This window comes from Triturus cristatus, chromosome 5_1 (genome assembly GCF_964204655.1).
Source record: "Triturus cristatus chromosome 5_1, aTriCri1.1, whole genome shotgun sequence".
NCBI lineage: Eukaryota > Metazoa > Chordata > Amphibia > Caudata > Salamandridae > Triturus > Triturus cristatus.
In genome coordinates this window covers 144,907,703-144,926,007 of record NC_140587.1, presented here as the reverse complement: position 1 = coordinate 144,926,007, position 18,305 = coordinate 144,907,703, and the positions used below count along the sequence as shown (strand labels likewise).

Below are 18,305 nucleotides of genomic sequence, written 5' to 3'. Positions count from 1 at the left end.
ATGTTAGTAAAGAGGCTTAAACAGCAGTAGGTTTGTACAAGGTTGATACTGAAATTTGCATATTTTCATATAATTGCATTGATTTATCTTCTTCGGATGTTCAGATCACTGACACCTGGCCGGCATTCAAGCATAATTGCATATTTATCAGTTAAATAAATGTAGAAATATACAAATTTCAGCTTCATTTCTCACAAAACCCTAAATAAATATGGATAAATACAGATAAAATTAACAAAAAATAAATATGGATAAATGTCAAAAAAATAAATACCATAAAACCGGGAGCCCTAATTATAATGTCTATTTCAACAGGGCTCTGACCGAAGGTGCCAGTTGGACATGGCATGGCACATTGGCAGCTATGGCATGGATTTAACTTTTCCTTATACAGAGTGATGGGAGTTGGTATTTACCATGGATTCAATAAAGTTTCTCATCTTCGGAGAGAAAATATCAAATGTCTTGCCAATTGTATTAACTAACCTTTGTAAAAGTTTTAGGAATACAATAATACGGTGGTGGTGGCGGTAGCGGTGGTGGCGTGTGTGTCAATCATGCCAGGAGCAGAGAGGACGGGAGACAGCCACTTTTAATGTTACTATGTAACAATGTGAAGTAAACCACTTAGCCTCACCCCAGGCTGAGATCTCCATAGCAACCCGCCTCGCACTCTGGTTGCTAAAACAAGATTCTATTGCAGCGCTTCGGGCCACGTGGGATCTAGTTTGAAGATAATGTATGACAATAGATTTTTAGTATGGTGATTTGGACACCAGCACTAAAATGAGTGATAGTAAACCATGAGGCGTAGGACTTGGCAGGGAGTACATTATCATCATGTTTGATATTAACCCTTACACTCAGAGCTTCTATCACAACCATAGATCCTCTCTTCAGACTTCTGCAATGGACATAAGACCTAAACTGTCACCACACCTGCATGCACTTGCACCTATACTAACTGCTGCTTCGATCCATAGGCACTGCTATTTTCTCTACACTTGTCCCAACCGAGAACATTTATGCTCCAAACACATCTAACAATGATTGACAGAAAACAAAACTGGCACCAAGCTATGCTACTGCGATACTCTACAATTCAACACCCCCAAACGATACTGGCATCGCTGCAGATCTCCATCACAGGTGTGGTGAGGAGAGAAGTAAAATGGCTGTACCCTGCACTCATTGTAAGACAGCTGCATTGGGACTAGTTGGTGCCGCAATTAATTCAAAACGTGTATCCCTATTACACATCGCCCATAACATCACCTAACCCATCGCAATCACTGTGTGACGCCTTGGCCGACCATTTTCAAGGCACAATCAAAGTGATTTACCTTCATTTCCCCACTGTCGCTGCCGAGCCCCATGAGAGCCTGGAAGCCCCTACTCCGTTCCCTAATGCTATTATCAATCTATGCAAATTTGAAGAAATATCCCCAGAAATCACTTACAATCTTTTGATTTCTGCAAAATCGGGCTCTCCAACAGATGTCTGCCCGCCCAGATTACTGTCAAACCTTGCTCATAAACTGACTCCCCGAATTTGCTCCCTACTTAATCGATCAATAGCAATGGTAAACGTTCCCTTAGCCTGGACGTCAGCACTGATCAGGCCTATCCAAAAAAGGCCAATCTATCCTCTACTGACCTCACCAACTACCAGCCAATCTTGCTCCTCCCTTTGCTGGCTAAGCTAGCGGAATAACACATTAATAAGCAACTGATAACATGCCTTGAATCAAACAGCTTATTAGGCTCTTCCCAGTCAGGCTTCAGACCGCGTCCCAGCACAGAGACAGCCCTGTTAGCGGTCTGACCATTTCAAATGCTCCCTTGACGCAAATGTACCCGCTATACTGGTTCTGTTAGATCTGTCCGCAGCATTTGATACGGTGCTTCACTCGCCGCTTCTTGACAGACTAGAGGAGTTCGGGATTCATGGTAGAGCTCTGCAACGGTTAGCTGACTTCCTGTCAAACAGCACCCACGTGGTCATTCTGGGCCCTCATAAGTCCAGAACAATGTCATTAGACTATGGGGTCCCTCAGGGATCCTGCCTCAGCCCTGTGCTTTTTAACTTTTATATGCCCCCCTTGACAAAACTGTCAAAGATTTTGGTTTGGGATTGTCTCAAGTGCCGACGATACGCAATAGCTTTTTTACTTTTGAAAATAATCTGTCCAAATCAAAAGCATTATTTTCCGCGGGAATGGAAGCTATTGTAACCTGGATGTCGGAAAACAGACTTCAACTGAATCCCGTTAAAACAAATTATGTTATTCGGTCAGGCCCAGCTTCTTTGGTCACCGGGCTGATGGCCATCAGACCTGGGTTTAGCCCTGGTTCCTAAACCAGTGGTGAAAAAACCTTGCATTCCATCTGGTCCAAGCCCTCTCCATGTCAGAACAAACCTCAGCTATTACGGGTTTTTGCTTTTATATGCTACGGTTGCTGAGGAGGGTATTACCCTTATTACCCCTTTCCTCAAGAAAAACACTTGTCCAGGTGCTGGTCATTAGCTGTCTGGGTTATGGTAACTGAGTCTTGGCCTCAATTCATGAGAAGCTGCTCTCCAAACTTCAGGTAGTTCAGAACATCGCTGCTCATCTGGTCTGTAATCTCCCCCCGGCACAGCAACTGCCCCTCTTCTCCAGTCCCTACATCGGTTACCGGGGAGAAACAGAATTATTTTCAAGATTTGCTGCCTAACCCAAAACGCCCTCCATGGACCAGGGCCCACATACTTGGCCTCCAAACGTTTGCTTTACACCCCCTCCAGACTTCAAAGATCTTGTAACAAGGCCCGGCTTAAAGTCCCCAGGTTCAGAAAGGCCAGGTCAGGCTGCAGATCGTTCTCCTTCCTTGCCCCTCGCCTTTGGAACAAACTGCCGTTGCAACTACGCACCTGTGAAAATCACTCCCATTTCAGGAAAGAACTAAAGACAAACTAATTTGAAGAATGCCTTCTTTGCCCGCTGTCCGTCGTCCTCGTCCCACGCCAAGATATCCCTCTGGGAGTGATCTGCATGCGTAATAAATCTAAATAACATAACATTGATGCTCTACGCTAGCCACAAAATAGGTTCTACTGACCGGTTTCCGCTCAAAATTTCCACCGTAATTTCTCTGCTAAATTGCCCTTGCCCATTTCAACTTTCAGTAATTTAATGACCGGTTTCTGTAGGTGCTGAGGCCTGGACGGTCCTTCTACCAGGAAATCATTGTAGACTGCAACCTGCTGACACTGAGTAAAAGCCAAGACCTGGTTATTTTAAACAATCCACTGTGACGTCACCCCTGATCTTAGGAGCATCTTCCTGTGTGCCAATCTAGCTGCCAGAAGCGCTTTCATACCCCTGGAGTGCTGCACTAGAGAATCAACAACAGAATTTAAACCGTGCTCTCTAGCTGTAAACTGCTCTTGTAGTAAGTCGGAGGTTGCCACAAAGGCTATATATAGGTGGCCATACCTCGGCTTAGCATATTTCCAGATGATAAAGAGAAGCCTCAGGACTTGGTCTATGGTGCCTGCTCTAGATCCAAATCCTGCCTGTAAGGGGTCAAGATCCCCATGGCCTCAATCCAATCAGTAAGTTTATTTAAAATCTGCTTTGCGTAGACCTTCTGTGGGGTGTCCAGGAGGCTAATTGGTCTATAGTTGCCTGGATTCATGTGGTCCCCCTTTTTAGATGGGAAATATCTCCTCACCTTTCCAGGTGTCAGGGATCAGAGCACCTGAGGCTATGGAGTTACACCGTCGGTTGACATACGGGACCCAAACTGTTAGATCACGGCGCAATAACTCTCATGGAATTTTGTCGGGCCCAGGGACCTTGCCCTGTTTAACAGCCACTACGGCCGACCTGGTCTCCTCAAGGTAAAAGTAGGGATCTGATGGAATGATCATTGCATTGTGTATTAACGTGTTGCTGTGTTGTTTTTAGCCTGAAGTACATAGAAAAATTGCTCTCTTTTTTCATCAAAGGTGGTCTGACGTGTCCCAATTCATTTATATTGTATATGTCATTGAGTGTATGAGACTATTTAGTGAGTTTATTGGACATCATTGTTTTGTAAATGATACCAGTGTAGACCATTGTTGCCCTAAGATTGTCACGTACCCAGGTTCTCATGGGTTTAACGGTTGCTTTTGAATCCAAATAGGAGTACAATGATAATAGTGCACGCACCATGTACTATAAAATATATTTTCAATCGACTTAGACATCCTCCAGTAGATAGTCACCTAGTGCTGACTTCCTAGTCAAAAGTAAAACTGTTGCCGTATCTGAAAGAAAAAATCATGTCTCTCTTGAAAAGATCCTGTTAGGAAAACCAGGTTCTGTACTGAAAAGATCCCCTGTTTCTCTCAAGCCTCGTCACAGGTCTTCTGCCAATCCTATTTACTAGCAATAAACAAACCATTTTCGTGGAAATCTAGTCCACCCAACGGTTTTTGTAAGACTATAGTTTGCGAAAGTTTAGAACTTATGCTGAGTAGGAATAAAGTTAGAGCCAGCTGTAAACAGGGATTGAGAAATCCAGATCTTGAAGACCACTTCTCGTGTGATTGAAACTTCATTTTCAAACATCCTTTCATACACACTGGCCCTCCTTCTGCAGGCAATCCCATAAGAAGTCTCTATTGGTACAACTTTTCCAGGAGAAAATTAAAACCTACCTTTGTATCCTCAGGGAAAACATCCTGCAGTTACTTGCAGTTCTTTTGTTCCTTGAAAAGATCCTACTAACCTAAAAAGCTGAATAATTGTGAAAATGTGTCTACCACTGTGGAGCATGAAGGTATCGGCTACAATTCAGACCGATCCAATAGGCCCTTTATGCCAATTACTTTTCCTCCCTAACGAGCTCAAACTCTCCCTGCAATTTGTCACCACCACCCTCACTCACCCAGGAATCATGTTTTCTGCTCTTTTCAAAGAGATTCATCTTTGCAAAGTTTAGAAATTGAAAGCTTCATCGCCAATCCCCTCAGAGAAGTTGATCAATAGAGGGCTTCAGTAGAAGACCTTAAGTATGGGCAGGCTGTCTTGCACAAGTGAATAATTTACAGTGCCGTTCCCTTCACATTAGACGCAATGTCCACGAAGCCGGTGTCAGCAATGACCTTGGAAATATTCTGCTTTACTCAGCAATCCAGCAAGGCCTACGCCAAACTATAGCGTAATACATCCAGAAAAATGCTAATACTGCCAGGAAAGGAATGAACTTTTTTAGAACACTGGGCTTTACATCTTTAGAATGCAATGACATTCAGAGTGTCACTGAGTGATTGTTGTGTGGGAAAAACGAACCACATTTGCTTATTAACTGACATGGAAGATATGTGGACCTGGAAAAGTCAAGCCACGCATGGCACTCTTCAATCAGTGTTCAAGGATCCAGATATCAAGAAAAGTTGTTAAAATGCCTGCGGAGGGAGCCCATGGTGGACCGCTGGGAGCAGTTACTTGCTGAGCTCCGGCGCTTGGACGGGGAGGGTGCCACGGGCTGCATAGGGGCGGCCAGACACGACAGCGCATGCGGCGGCGCAGTGCAGGCAGCCTCGCTGGCGGGATAGCATAGCCCCCATTATCTCTGGCCTAAGGACGGGGCGTCTGCGGACACTTGGGGATAGTTGCATCCGTGGGAGTTGGGGGGGGGCGATCCGGGGGGTGAGGGGGGGGGGAGTCGGGGTAGGAAGGGGGAAGGAGCAAACTATGTGTATCACTGTTCACGCTGCCTCTGTTATGGGTTTTTCTTTTGCATTGTACGTAACTCCTCTGTTTTTGACGCCTAAGTTGTGTGGGCGATATAAGTTTCCATGTACGGCTCAGTGGCTGGTATACGGTGGCGATGGCCCCTTCTCAAGTGACGACACCAGAACTGATAAGGACAATGTAGCCGGCTCCTAAGCGGGTGGTGGTTGGCGCATAACCCGACAGCAGGTTATATTCTCTTGACTGCAGGCACGGCTTACCACTCTGCATATGCTTATGAATCTCTGTGTGTAAAGTATGCTGCCGTAACATGGATTCTTTTACCAAAACTACAAAACAATAAAAACAGATTTGCAAAAAAAAGTTGTTAAAATGCACCGCATAGGTGCAGATTTAAGACATTTTGAAATTCATAAAACTTCACAGAAGTTCACCTGACAATTGCACCATGCAGGTTTGCCGGCATACTTCAGGAAAACTTTGGTGAATGCCTTCTTACATGTACGTGTTGATGCGTAGTACAATTATACATGTTACAAGGCGTTTACTGCATCATGGGCGGACCCTCGTATGAGACCATCGCTGTATGCTGCATGTTAAAGGCACTAGGAGCTGATGCTGAAGTTTGTTTTCACAAGTTGCATCAGTGAGCTAGGACTCTCCTGCGGTTCAGAAGGTCTCATTGGAGGCGCCCGGAATACTACCTGATCGGGACATGAGTGAAAAGCTACCGCCGCGACAAGATGACATATGCCTGCATCGATCTGACTGGAAAGGCGAGATTTGAGCAAAGGACGTTCCTCCTCGGCCCCAACGAACAACTCTGTCTACAGAACATCGGAATCGCAACCTAGCGGAATTAAGGTGAGCGGTGCAACAGCAGGCTGTGGGGAGCAGAGGGATGCGGAGGCGCAGCTGCAAGGCGCTAATCCAGAACAGCGGGCTACAGAGACTGGTGCTGGGGGAAAGGCTGTGGCTCGATAGCAGAGGTGAAGCGGCAGAAACGAAGGCCATACACTGGAAGTGCACCATAAGTAGAGACAGGGGGAAATGCAATAAGGCTGGCAAGCGAGGATGCTGTCCCTAAAATGGCGGCCGCAACACCACCAAAATAGGAGACATTGGACACTGTGTGTGGGCATGACATGTCAAGACACAGCACAGGCTACCCTCCAGCGATGCCAGCAACTCAGGACTCTGACCGAAAAACTAAAAGCGGAATACATTAGGTATAGATGGACATACTCTTTTCGTCCTCACGTTTGAGTTCAGTAACAAAGCTCGACACATCACTGACCTGAAGGAAGCGATGGAAATCCTGGGACTACCACTGCCAGACCCAGCATCCAGCTGCGATCAGGTGGTTGGGTCTGGCGTAGACACAAGACAGAAGAATCAATGGCAAACCCTACGGAGGGAGCGAAACCTGAAGAACTAGCAGAGATAAGGAAGATCCCCCCCTCTTTCATGCTCTGTCTCTCACCCTCCCTCACCGCTTTCCCTATTTCATTCTTTGTCTACTTCCCCTGCTCTTATCCCCTCTCCCCTGAATCTCTCCCCTCGCCTGGCCCCATGTGCCCTTTAACTAAGCACTCCTTCTCCCCTTGTTGGGGAAAGATCCAATGATTCTACTCTGGAGTCTCAGTGATCCCGCTGAGAGAGTCCACAGCGCCAAGGTAGCCACTCACAGTTGAGGTATGGTATGGCACCCCTTGCCAAAGCACTCCCTCTCCCCTTGTTGGGGAAGGATCCAGTAGGCAGTCCACTGCGGAAAGGGAACCTCGCGCAACGGAGCTGGTGGAATGATACCACTTTCCCTGGGATCACAGCTTACTGGACTTTGGACGCAGCTTTGACTCGTCAACCGGTTTGTGTCCCCATCACCCTCCCCCCTCTTCTTTCTTGCTGTGTCTCTCACCCTCCCCCCTTCCCTCCTTCATTCGCTGTCTAATTCCCCTGCTCATAACCCCTCTCCCCTTAATCCCTCCCCTTACCTGCTTTTTCCCTTACGCTTATGTCCTTATTGTTTATCTCAACCTAACGTGTGTAACATTTGTAACGATGTAACCTGCAACTTTGGTCTGAAACTCATGTAAAGCGCTCTGATACCTCCGTGTCTAGCCAGCGCTATATAAAACTTTTCAAATAAATAAAAAGAAAAAGAAAAAATACAAGGTCATCACTTTTGTGCAATGTTAAATATTTTTTCTCCTCAACGGGGAAAAGCTTTTCTCCCAGATCCAACCATTTTGAGGGTGTTGCCTTGTCCTCCCCACCACTTAAGGTATTTGCTTCTTCTTTTGGCAGGAGTAAAACTCAAACCATTTTTTCCAGGGTAGGAATGTGTCAGAGAGGACTTTGGGAAATGCAATAAACACTTGTTTGTGAGTATACTCAAACTTTTCTGTGCAATCCCTTCTTTAGTGGGATTTAGTATTACACCATCACGGAGTTAAGCATGAGTTAAAGGCTTTACGAGTGTGAACACCTTGCCTTTGCAAATGCAGCCTTTTAAGCAAGTAAATCACGTTTACACCTAGGAATAGCCCTAGTCACCACAGGAAAGTATGCTGCGGTCCAGAGACTGTACCATGAATTGTTTTCTAAGAGTTACAGGGAGCCAGGGTAGATGTCCAAGTGTATGGACAGTGTCATGTCCACAGCAACACCTGTTGCAACTACTCTTAGTACACTGCTGAAGACAAACCGCGAACCTATGAGAAATTAAAGGAGTTGAATGAGTGACTAAAATCATCCTTTTGAACAAAAGCCATTGTCACTGGTAGCCGGAAGTCACTTATGCATAGTAAGAGCGGACCATCGCTCTAAAAAAGAAGATGTTTCCTCCTATGAAACAAAACCCCATGATATGAGATGGTAGCCATGGCTAATATGACAAAATAGCTCTTGTGGCTGAGAAGGCTGCTAGTACCTTCTCGGCAGCCGCTTTCATCACAGACTTCTCTCCATCCATCCATGGTAACAGTGGAAGCCAAAATGAAAGGCAGAGGTTGGGATGACAACACTGAAGAAACAAGTTCCTAGTGGAGTATTCCCTGCTACAATGTCCCATGACTACACAGGATGCGCCATTCACTGGTTTGTAGAAGCTCTGCTCAATGGAGGACACATGAAAGGCGTTGGCCAACAGTGTGGCCCTGGCAGGTCAGGGGCTCTCTGCCACTATTGCCAATCCTGCCATGGCACTGAACACAAGATGGAAGAAAGACCAGCAATGCACCCACTGGTCCCGATCAAAAGGATGTACAAGGAGCATAAAGAGGTGCATCACGGCAGAGCCGTCGTACGATGAAGGACGGATTGAGTGTCCACAGGGAATGAACATACAACTTGAGATAATGAGGGTACCACAGTGGGTTTTGGGGGTTGGATGTGTTCCCCCTCCACATTGCTTAGGTATTGTGGGTAGTGTTTAGGTGAGAAGACACTTACCAAAGGCTAATAACAGAGTGCATAGGTTTGGGTGAGGGTGGAACGGTCACCCTAGCAATAATCCTCAAACACTATGTGTGGGGTGAAGGCACTGCAGCTGTTTACGACCCCGTGGCGCCGATGAGAAAAAACAAACCGCGAAAACAACAGGAATACAGGAGGGAGGAAGAACAGACCAGGAGGAAACACAGGCTGTCTGGAGAAAAGCAGAGAGCACAATCAAAGAAAGCAAGCAAAGGGGAGCACAGATTGTAACAAGCACTGGCACAGCCTAGAAGTCTTGGCTTGTGCAATATTTGATTTTGCCAATGCTTTTACCAATGCTGTGCAGCATTGGCAGACAAAAAGAACAAAAGGAGGAATCACAAGTCATTCTGTAGATGCCTGCATGTGTGATGATGAATGTGCACATATGCATTACCTCTCTCGCACTTTCTTCTTTTTTTAATTTACTAATGCAAGTAAATGGACGCTAAACAGAAAAAAAACATTTGTGTGAAGCTGCACTTTGGGTAGTGGATCAGCTCGGCCGGAAATGGAATCTACCAAGTCGTCTAAATAAAATTTTAAATCAGAGGAGCCAGGTCATTTGAAAGCAACGAGGAGAGGACGGAAGAGCGGCGGCAATGGAGGGCATGAAAACGCTTTTGGGAATGTCGAGCAGCCTGGCAGCAAAAAGTTGAAATAGAAATATTTATTGCAAGGACTGCGCGGGTTAGGGAGCAATGGAGTAGCAGTTTGAGAGTGGGCGAGGGGGCGAGAACAGGGAGGTCAGTATTTTAGGTGGGTAAGCAGGAAACAAGACTCTTGAGACAAGAGCTAGAAAGCATATGCACTGTTGTTATGTTATGTATATTAACATGTTCTACTGCGCGCTCGGTGTCTTCGCATTCCATAGAACATGGAACGCGAAGCCGGGAGCAGTTACACTTGGGAGAGATTAGCCGACGGCCTGCTGACCGGTTGTGCTGCTGTACCTGCCTGTATTCTTGAAAATAAAGATCATTTCATTACTAAATTATCTATGTACCTTGATTCAACAATTGGCGACGATCGGGATTCGAACGAACTTCGCATTGATTGAAGTTTAAAAAAAAAGTAAAGCAGGGAATTACAGGCAGACTTGACGCAACGCATCGTAAAGAGTTCACCGCAACTTCCAAGGTGAAGAACTCATACCGCCGAGGAAGGAGAGCAACCTTTCGCATTGGTGAGCTATCTATTTATTACTTCACTCGCTTTCACTCTTGAAGATACGCTGGGCTGCACCTTACCGTTCAGATCTTTAAAATTCAACGGCAGTTCATGGCAACCAGCTGACTGTTCAGCGCTCGCGACCTCCTCCTCAAGCGGCGAGTCATTCAAGTGAACCCTGTGCGCGTCACACGTTTTCCTAGGGAACGTGGTGTGTCACATGACACGTAGCGGCCATCTTGGATTGGGAAGGCCTTTTTAAAGTTTATTAAGAGCGTTTGTTATTACAAGACGCATTTTTCTCTGCACCTCAAATTTTCAAAGGATTTCTATTCACCGATTTTCCTTCTTCACTATATCGTCATATTCAGGTGAATACTTTCAATCCTTATTCATCGAATCTACAGTTGATCTTTATTTTATTTCTGCTTGGAACTTTGACTCTGGAAATAAATGTATTCTTTGACTTCTGTTTATGTGGTGAAGAAAGGACAGTGTTTGGCCGTAGTTTTCACTGAACAATTAATTCCACAGCATTTGGACTGATATTTACATTTTTTTTTCTTTTTTTTGTGGAACTTTATCTATTCTCGTAGTTGTAGCAACATGAGTCAACAAACATTTTCATTAAGTCATCCTGAAGCTTTTTGGTCTTGTGGTTCAGAACCAACTTTAAAATGGACAGAATGGAAAGAATATTTTCTGAACTATATTGGGACCGTGGATTCGGACGGCAAGATGTCAGCTGATCAGAAGAAACTTATTTTATTACATTCACTAGGCCCACAAGGCCTGAAATCATACAATCAAATGAATAAACCCATAGTTGGGAGTGGGGATAGCAATGTTTTCACTGTTGCCTTGTCCAATTAAGATAAATACTATGCTCCAAAAGTGTGTATAGGTATCACCCGATACAAATTCTTCCAAAGGAAACAACAAAAGAATGAATCTGTTGATGATTAAGTGAGTTAAATAAAATTGGCAACGGATTGTGCTTTTGGTGAATTATTAGAGGATTTAGTACGTGACCAAGTGGTCATGCATGCCAATAATCCCGCTATTCAGGAACGCCTATAGATGAATGGTGATGCCAGTCTTGATGATATTCTTGCTGTTGTCCGTAAAGCGGAAACATCCAGTAGATGTGCAAAGGCTTTAAAAAACGGAAGTGTTGCTAAAGATCTTGTTGCTAAAGTAATTTCCAATTCTAAAAAAAATTATAACAACAAACCAAAATCTGATGGATGGAGTAAATCCAGATCGTACAGTGAACCACCCAAATGTTATAGATGTGGAAGTTTTGAGCATTTAGCCTTTGCTAAATCTTGTCCCGCGAGAAAGACTAAATGTGGTGCGTGTGGTATATATGGACATTACACTAAAGTATGTAGGAGGAAAAATAAAGCTGTTAAGTGTGTCCAAGTAGATACAGATTCCGATGGTGATGCGAGCAGTAGTGATGAACAGGTCTCTGAATGTTCTGGAGCTATAAAGAAAAAACTTCTTCTCAATATTAGGGATGGATGCTTGTTGATTGAAAATAAACCAGAATGTTGGATCCACATAAGTGGAGTGCGTGTAAAAATTTACGCTGACTCAGGTTCACCCTATTCTATAGTTAATGAAGAGGTATGGAAAAAGAACTTCATTGACAAGGTTGGTTCAAAACTTTTTCCCTCGGATATCAATCCTGAAGGTTACGGAGGTGAAAAAATTGATATAATCTGTTTTCGGTGGTTCAAATTTGAATTTAAAAATCGTCAATCCTATGGTACGTTATATATTTCCAGAAAGGGCCCATCAGTTTTGGGATGGGAAGACTAGGGGAATTTACATATAATTCTTGACCCCAATTCGGTAGAAAAGGTACTGGTAATGGATGAGGGAACAAAGGTTAGTGAAAAACTTTTGAAAAAGTTTCCTTCTGTTTTCAAAAAAAATATTGGTATGTTAAGAGATTTTGAACACAAAATAATCCTCAAAGATAATGCAGTACCAAAAATGGAATGATGTTGCTGCAGAACTTGATAGATTAGTCTCTTCAGACATAATTGAACCTGTTGAAGCTTCATCTTGGGTTTCTCCCTTGGTCGTAGTCAAACGTAGTAATGGAAAATTGAGGTTGTGTGTTGATTTGCGCCAATTAAATTAAAATATTGTGGTTGATCAATTTCCATTGCCGAAAATTAATGAAATGTTAGCTTAATTAGAAGGTGCCAAATGGTTCACCACAATTGATTTATCAGCCGCATATCATCAGATTCCACTTTCAAAAAGTAGCAAGAAACTCACTGCCTTCATCACCCCACAGGGATGTTTCCAGTTCAAAAGGATGCCTTTCGGCTTACCATCTGCTGCGGCCGTTTTTCAACGCCTTATGCATAAATTGTTTGCCAACATAAAAAATACCAAGTTTTTTCAAGATGATATTCTCGTTTTTGGAAAAAACAAAGTAGAACACAATAAAACTTTAGAGACGGTCCTATCAATTTTGGAATCAAAAGGTTTGACCATTGAGTATTCTAAATGTACATTTGCCAGTGATCACGTCACCTATTTGGGTCATGTCATAGATAGTGAAGGAATTAGACCTAAGCCTAATCTAGTTGACGCAATAAAATGTGCGCCTGCTCCTAACTGCAAAGATGATGTCAGATCTTTTATAGGTCTTGCGGAATTTTGCTCAAAGTACATTCCCAATTTTGCTGCTAGAACCTACATCATCAGGCAACTCTTAAAGAACAAAATCAAATTTGATTGGTCACCCGAGTGTGAACATGATTTTGTAGATATTAAGGATTGTATTACTAAAATTGCTTCCTTGAAGAGTTTTGACCCTGATGCTCAAACCATACTCACAACTGATGCTAGCATTAAAGGCATAGGAGCTGTTCTTGCTCAAATTGATTGCAATGGTATAGAACATATTGTAGTTTATGCCTCCAGATCCTTGTCACCCACTGAAGAGAAATACTCAACTATTGAGAAAGAGACCTTAGCGTGTGTTTGGGCTGTTGATCATTTTCGTGCTTTTGTATGGGGTAAGCAGTTCACTTTGCGCAGTGATCATAGACCTTTACTTAAAGTTCTGACCACTGAAGGAACTATAAACACTTCAGCTAGAGTTGCTAGACTAGCAATTAAATTACAGGATTATTGTTACAAAATTTAATATCTTCATGGAAAAAAAAATTGCATTGCAGACTTTCTTTCAAGAATGCCTAAACAATTAGATATGTGCGAAGATGAAATCTGGAATTCTTTTCAAATTGCCTATGTACAAGATTTGGGGAACTCTGGCATTATGAAAGACAAATGGGAGAAAGAATATTCCAATGATGATGAATTATCACAGGTAAAATTACACCTTGCACAATCTTGGCCAAGGAAAGTAGGTAGCGACCATCCTTTAAAACCTTTCTGGGAAGTTAGGTTTGATCTTAGTGTTCAGGGTGAAAGCATTTGGCGTGATGAAAGAGTCATTCCCCCTAAAAGCTTGCGTACATCAATAATAGCACTGTGTCATGAAGGACATTTTGGTATTGTCCGTTCCAAACGAATTGTCAAAACTTCGTTTTGGTGGCCTGGTATGGATGCGGAAATCGAGGCATTTGTAAGAGAGTGCAAACCCTGTAAAGCTGCTGATAAATCATTGGTCACTTTCAAACCTCCTTTAAGTACCATGACTAGACCCAGTTCACCTTAGGAACATACTGCAATTGATATCATGGGTCCCATTGGTTTAGAGCACAGGTACATTTTGGTATTAATGGATTTATATTCTAGATGGCCTTTTGTCAAAATTGTAGGCAAAGCCGACACTGATACTGTCCTTCATTTTCTTGACCAATCATTTATAATGGAAGGTATTCCCTCTGTTTTATTAAGTGATAATGGAGTTCAATTTACGTCTACCAAGGCCAAAGAATATTTCAATAAACTAGGAATTAAACACAAAACTACTTATTTGTACAACCCAAACAGTAATGGCGTGGTTGAGCGCTTCAACCGTGTTATTACAAATACAATTCAAATGTCGGATAAATGTTATGATTGGGAAAATCAAGTCTTAAAAATGGTTTGGGCTTATAGAGTTTCTATATGTGATGCCACTGGATATCCGCCTTTTGTCCTTACGTGCGGAAGAAATCCTAGAACCAAATTCACTCCTGGTTGGTTATTTAAATCCAATGTTGAACATTGGGCTGAGGACTTGGTAAAAGAAAAAGGCGATGCTGCTCATGTTAAGAGTAAGGAGTGGTTTGATTCAAAACATGGTACTAAAAATGCCAACATTGACATTGGACAATGGGTTACAGTAAAAAAACCTGGTAAGACTTCTAAAGAAGTCAGTAGTTTTTATGAACCTATGCAAGTTGTTGAAATCATGAATAATGCTGTACGTCTCACTGATGGGAAAGTGTGGAACCTCAGGAGGGTAGCAAAATGTTGGCCACCTTCTGTTTGTACTGAGAAAGCTTCTTACTGGTATGAGTTTGATGATTTGCTAGGTAATGATAATTCTGATACTTACTCAAGTGCAATTTCTCCTGTGGTCATTAATGACAACACTATAACTGTTTCTCCAGTTCCAGATTCACCTGTTTTAGAAACTGAATCAAGAAGTTCAGATGTTACTATTCAAGATGAACTTAATTTGAATTCAAGGTTCTCCAAGCGTGAAAAAAGACCACCTGTCTGGTTAGGGGATTAAATTTCAGAAAGTTTCCCTTTGTAATTTTTGTTTTTTTGGCTCTATGTATTGTTCTCATATTAGTTTAATTTGTGTCAACTCACTTATTCTTTCTAATATTGTTTCTCTCTCCAAAAGGAAGGGGATGCCATGTTATGCTGTCATTTTTCTTTTTTTTTTTTCATTTTATTTCTTTGTTATATTCAGGAGGGGATGTGTTATGTTATGTATATTAACATGTTCTACTGCGCGCTCGGTGTCTTCGCGTTCCATAGAACATGGAACGCGAAGCCGGGAGCAGTTACACTTGGGAGAGATTAGCCGACGGCCTGCTGACCGGTTGTGCTGCTGTACCTGCCTGTATTCTTGAAAATAAAGATAATTTCATTACTAAATTATCTATGGACCCTGATTCAACAACTGTCATGGTGTTCTCGAGGAACAAGAAAAAGTAGTGCCTTAAAAGTGGGCAGTGGAAGGATACAAGTCAGGCAATCTAAAGGAAGGTAAAGAAGCTATGCTCCAGGGGCGGGACAAATATAAGAAGAGGGAGGCAAACCATTGAATAAGAAGCAAGCATATGAATGTGACAATGAAGCCGACCAATCTTAAACTTCTGGTGGGCTTACAGCCCACTGTACCTTTTTGGTACAGTCAGTACACAAGCGGTCTTTTACAAACAGACACCTTAAAGCTGTAGGCGAGACCTATAAAAGGATGTGAAATGATGAGTGGAGCAGTAGCCAAGTGGATTCTAGCTGTTAAGCTATACATACAGGGGAGAATTTGGAACAGGTGTAAATCTGGGGTGCAAGGGAGGTGGGCAGGTAAGCCCACAGAACTAAGGCATGCTGTCACTATGGGGAAGCCCAGTGGGAGGGCAAGGCTGGAGCCGCCTCAGTCATACTGAAAGCAACGTCTCTGTGGTGGGTGCAAGTGGGGTGGGCTGCGTTCATTGAGTGAAGGGTTTCTTGCACGGCATTCTCATGAGCCTACCGTACAGCTGCGCATGTGGAGTGCTTTGATCTCAGTGCCCCCTCCCGTAGTCCAACAGTAGATGTTTCTCTTTGTTGAAAAACATCGACCACCCACGGGCCAGGTATTCACTTTGAAAGACGTTTCGCCTGCTGACGGACTGACCTTGAGAACATTGACTTTATTGAGCCTCTTACCCAGGCCTTTCAAACACTACACACCTCGATACCCCTTGAAAATCAACTGCACATCTGTCTCAAACGCAGACAGAATTAACATGAAAGCCTTGCAAAATTCTATTAAATCAATCTTTACAGTGTAATGAGATTCAAAGTGTTACTACAGCCTGCAGTACCTGAGATGGATGCAAATACGGCTCCGGAGAGGCAAGGTTGGTCTGGACAGAGACACTCTTCTCCAACAGGATCTGGGGAAAGCCAAGTTTTTCAAAGGTGTTCCGTTTCCAGTGCTTACTTTCCTGCTGTGCCAGGGCCTCGTCCTCGCTGAACGCCCTGACCACAGGGCCAGGCATGGGCAAAGGTACAGCACCGTCACTTTCATACCCAGATCCGTCCTTCTGCGAATCCCAGCTGCTCCGCTGCTTCATGTGGAAATGAGCCTGTTGGGCTTCCCATGCTAGTCTCGCCTGGGCTAGGAATGGCTCAGGAAACCCCCGCGGCATATCTGCCTCTGACGATCTGCTCTCCGTCCGACTCATCTGTGGACGGCATGGCGCGGGCAGCGGCCTCTCTTCATTCATCAGCTGCTCAGCCAGCAGGTCTCGTTCTCCGGAGCCTTCAGACGAGGTGGTGTTGGGTTCCAGAGACGAGGAAGGCTTCCTGCTTTTCCTCTTCCGCGAGTTAGGCGAGTAGCCCGTAGACGACATGGTGTCCTGTTGACTTGACCATGACATGGAGTCTTCTCCGTGGAAGAGATGACTAAGTGGTTGGCTGTGTCGAATATCAGAGTTTTCCATGCTGCTGTAGTCGCCCGATTTGACTTCCCTCATAATAGAAGGGCAGTGCTGCAGTGAGTAGGAACCACCAATGGTGTTGGGTGTGTATTTGTGCCGCATGCCGGTTTTCAATTTTGGGCTAGATCCAGACTGTTCCACATAAACCAGCTGCCTCACATACTCCTTTCCTGCTGGACTGTAATCCAGGCTCATAAACCTATCGGGACATTTCTGTTTGGTCAGCACCAGTTGCTGGTATGGCGAGTTGGATCCTTGTTTCGGGGAGGGCAGGTAGTTGTGTGGTTTGCGTATAGGTGACTTTTGCGGCGACCCGGCCCTATAATTTCCACTACCATCATAGTGCATGTCCACAGGGGGTTCATCATAGATGGGGGCTTGGTACTCCATGGGGGGCTCCTCGTACAGAGGGGGCTCGTAGGCGTAGCGTGGCGAGGAAGGCTGGGACTCGCTGGAGTGTTTCCGGTGCTGAGACTGGAGGGAGCAGAAGGAATCGCCCCGGCCAAGCAGAGGGGAGCAACCACTGACGTGCTCTGACCTCTTAAGGAAAGGAGATTGCTTACGATCGGGGAAGAAGACAGAGTTCTCAGTGTCCACAGAAAATGTCTGTAGGATAGGAGACTGCTGTCCCCCTGAAGACCTCCGAGGACGAGTCCCTTGATGGCTGTCGAGAGTGTACCCATTTCCTTGGTGCATGAGAAAGCTTGGCTCCCGGTCCGTTACTTTGATCAGCATTCGCTCTTTCGTACCTGAATTCCATCGCAGAGATGAGGTCCTGTGAGAAACAAAAGAAAAAATACAGAATACAATGGTTAGGTTTCGTCTAGCTTAACAGTCATGATTACATGATTCATGATAGCAAATTATAAATTAAGTTAAAGCCGATTAAAGAATTGTTAAATAACGTAAAGTGACCACAAAATCTCCTTGTACACGGAGATCTTTCTGGTATCAATCTCTCAAGATGGTGGGTATCACCCAACAAGAAAATACTCTACGTTCTTTAAGATGCCAGGATTCGTACAAGGGTCTACTACTGATTCAGGTACCTCCGGATCACAACTGAAGGAACAAAGACCGATGGATCAAATGTTTTGTCCTCCACCATCCAAGTTATCAAGTGAGGAACAAAGACTAGAACGCAAATTTTCAAATGTTAAATGAGATCTCTTTGCCACCAGGCTTACTGTGTGAAGACCACTCCACATGATGTCATCAAACACAGAAAATGTCCTTCCAAATTTGTCAATTAGGCATTGCAACATTCCTACAGCATAGAAATCTC

General features: G+C 44.0%; 1 protein-coding gene across 2 annotated transcripts in view; it reads right to left on the bottom strand.

Moving 5' to 3' along the window:
• Window positions 1-18,305, bottom strand: part of ARHGAP39 (Rho GTPase activating protein 39) — an 855,990-nt gene that overhangs the window by 362,984 nt on the left and 474,701 nt on the right. For both annotated transcript variants that reach the window (XM_085604662.1, XM_085604663.1), the window contains exon 3: window positions 16,403-17,795. In XM_085604662.1, coding sequence (XP_085460788.1) covers window positions 16,403-17,795 — 1,393 coding nt within the window. The remainder of the gene's footprint in view (window positions 1-16,402; window positions 17,796-18,305) is intronic.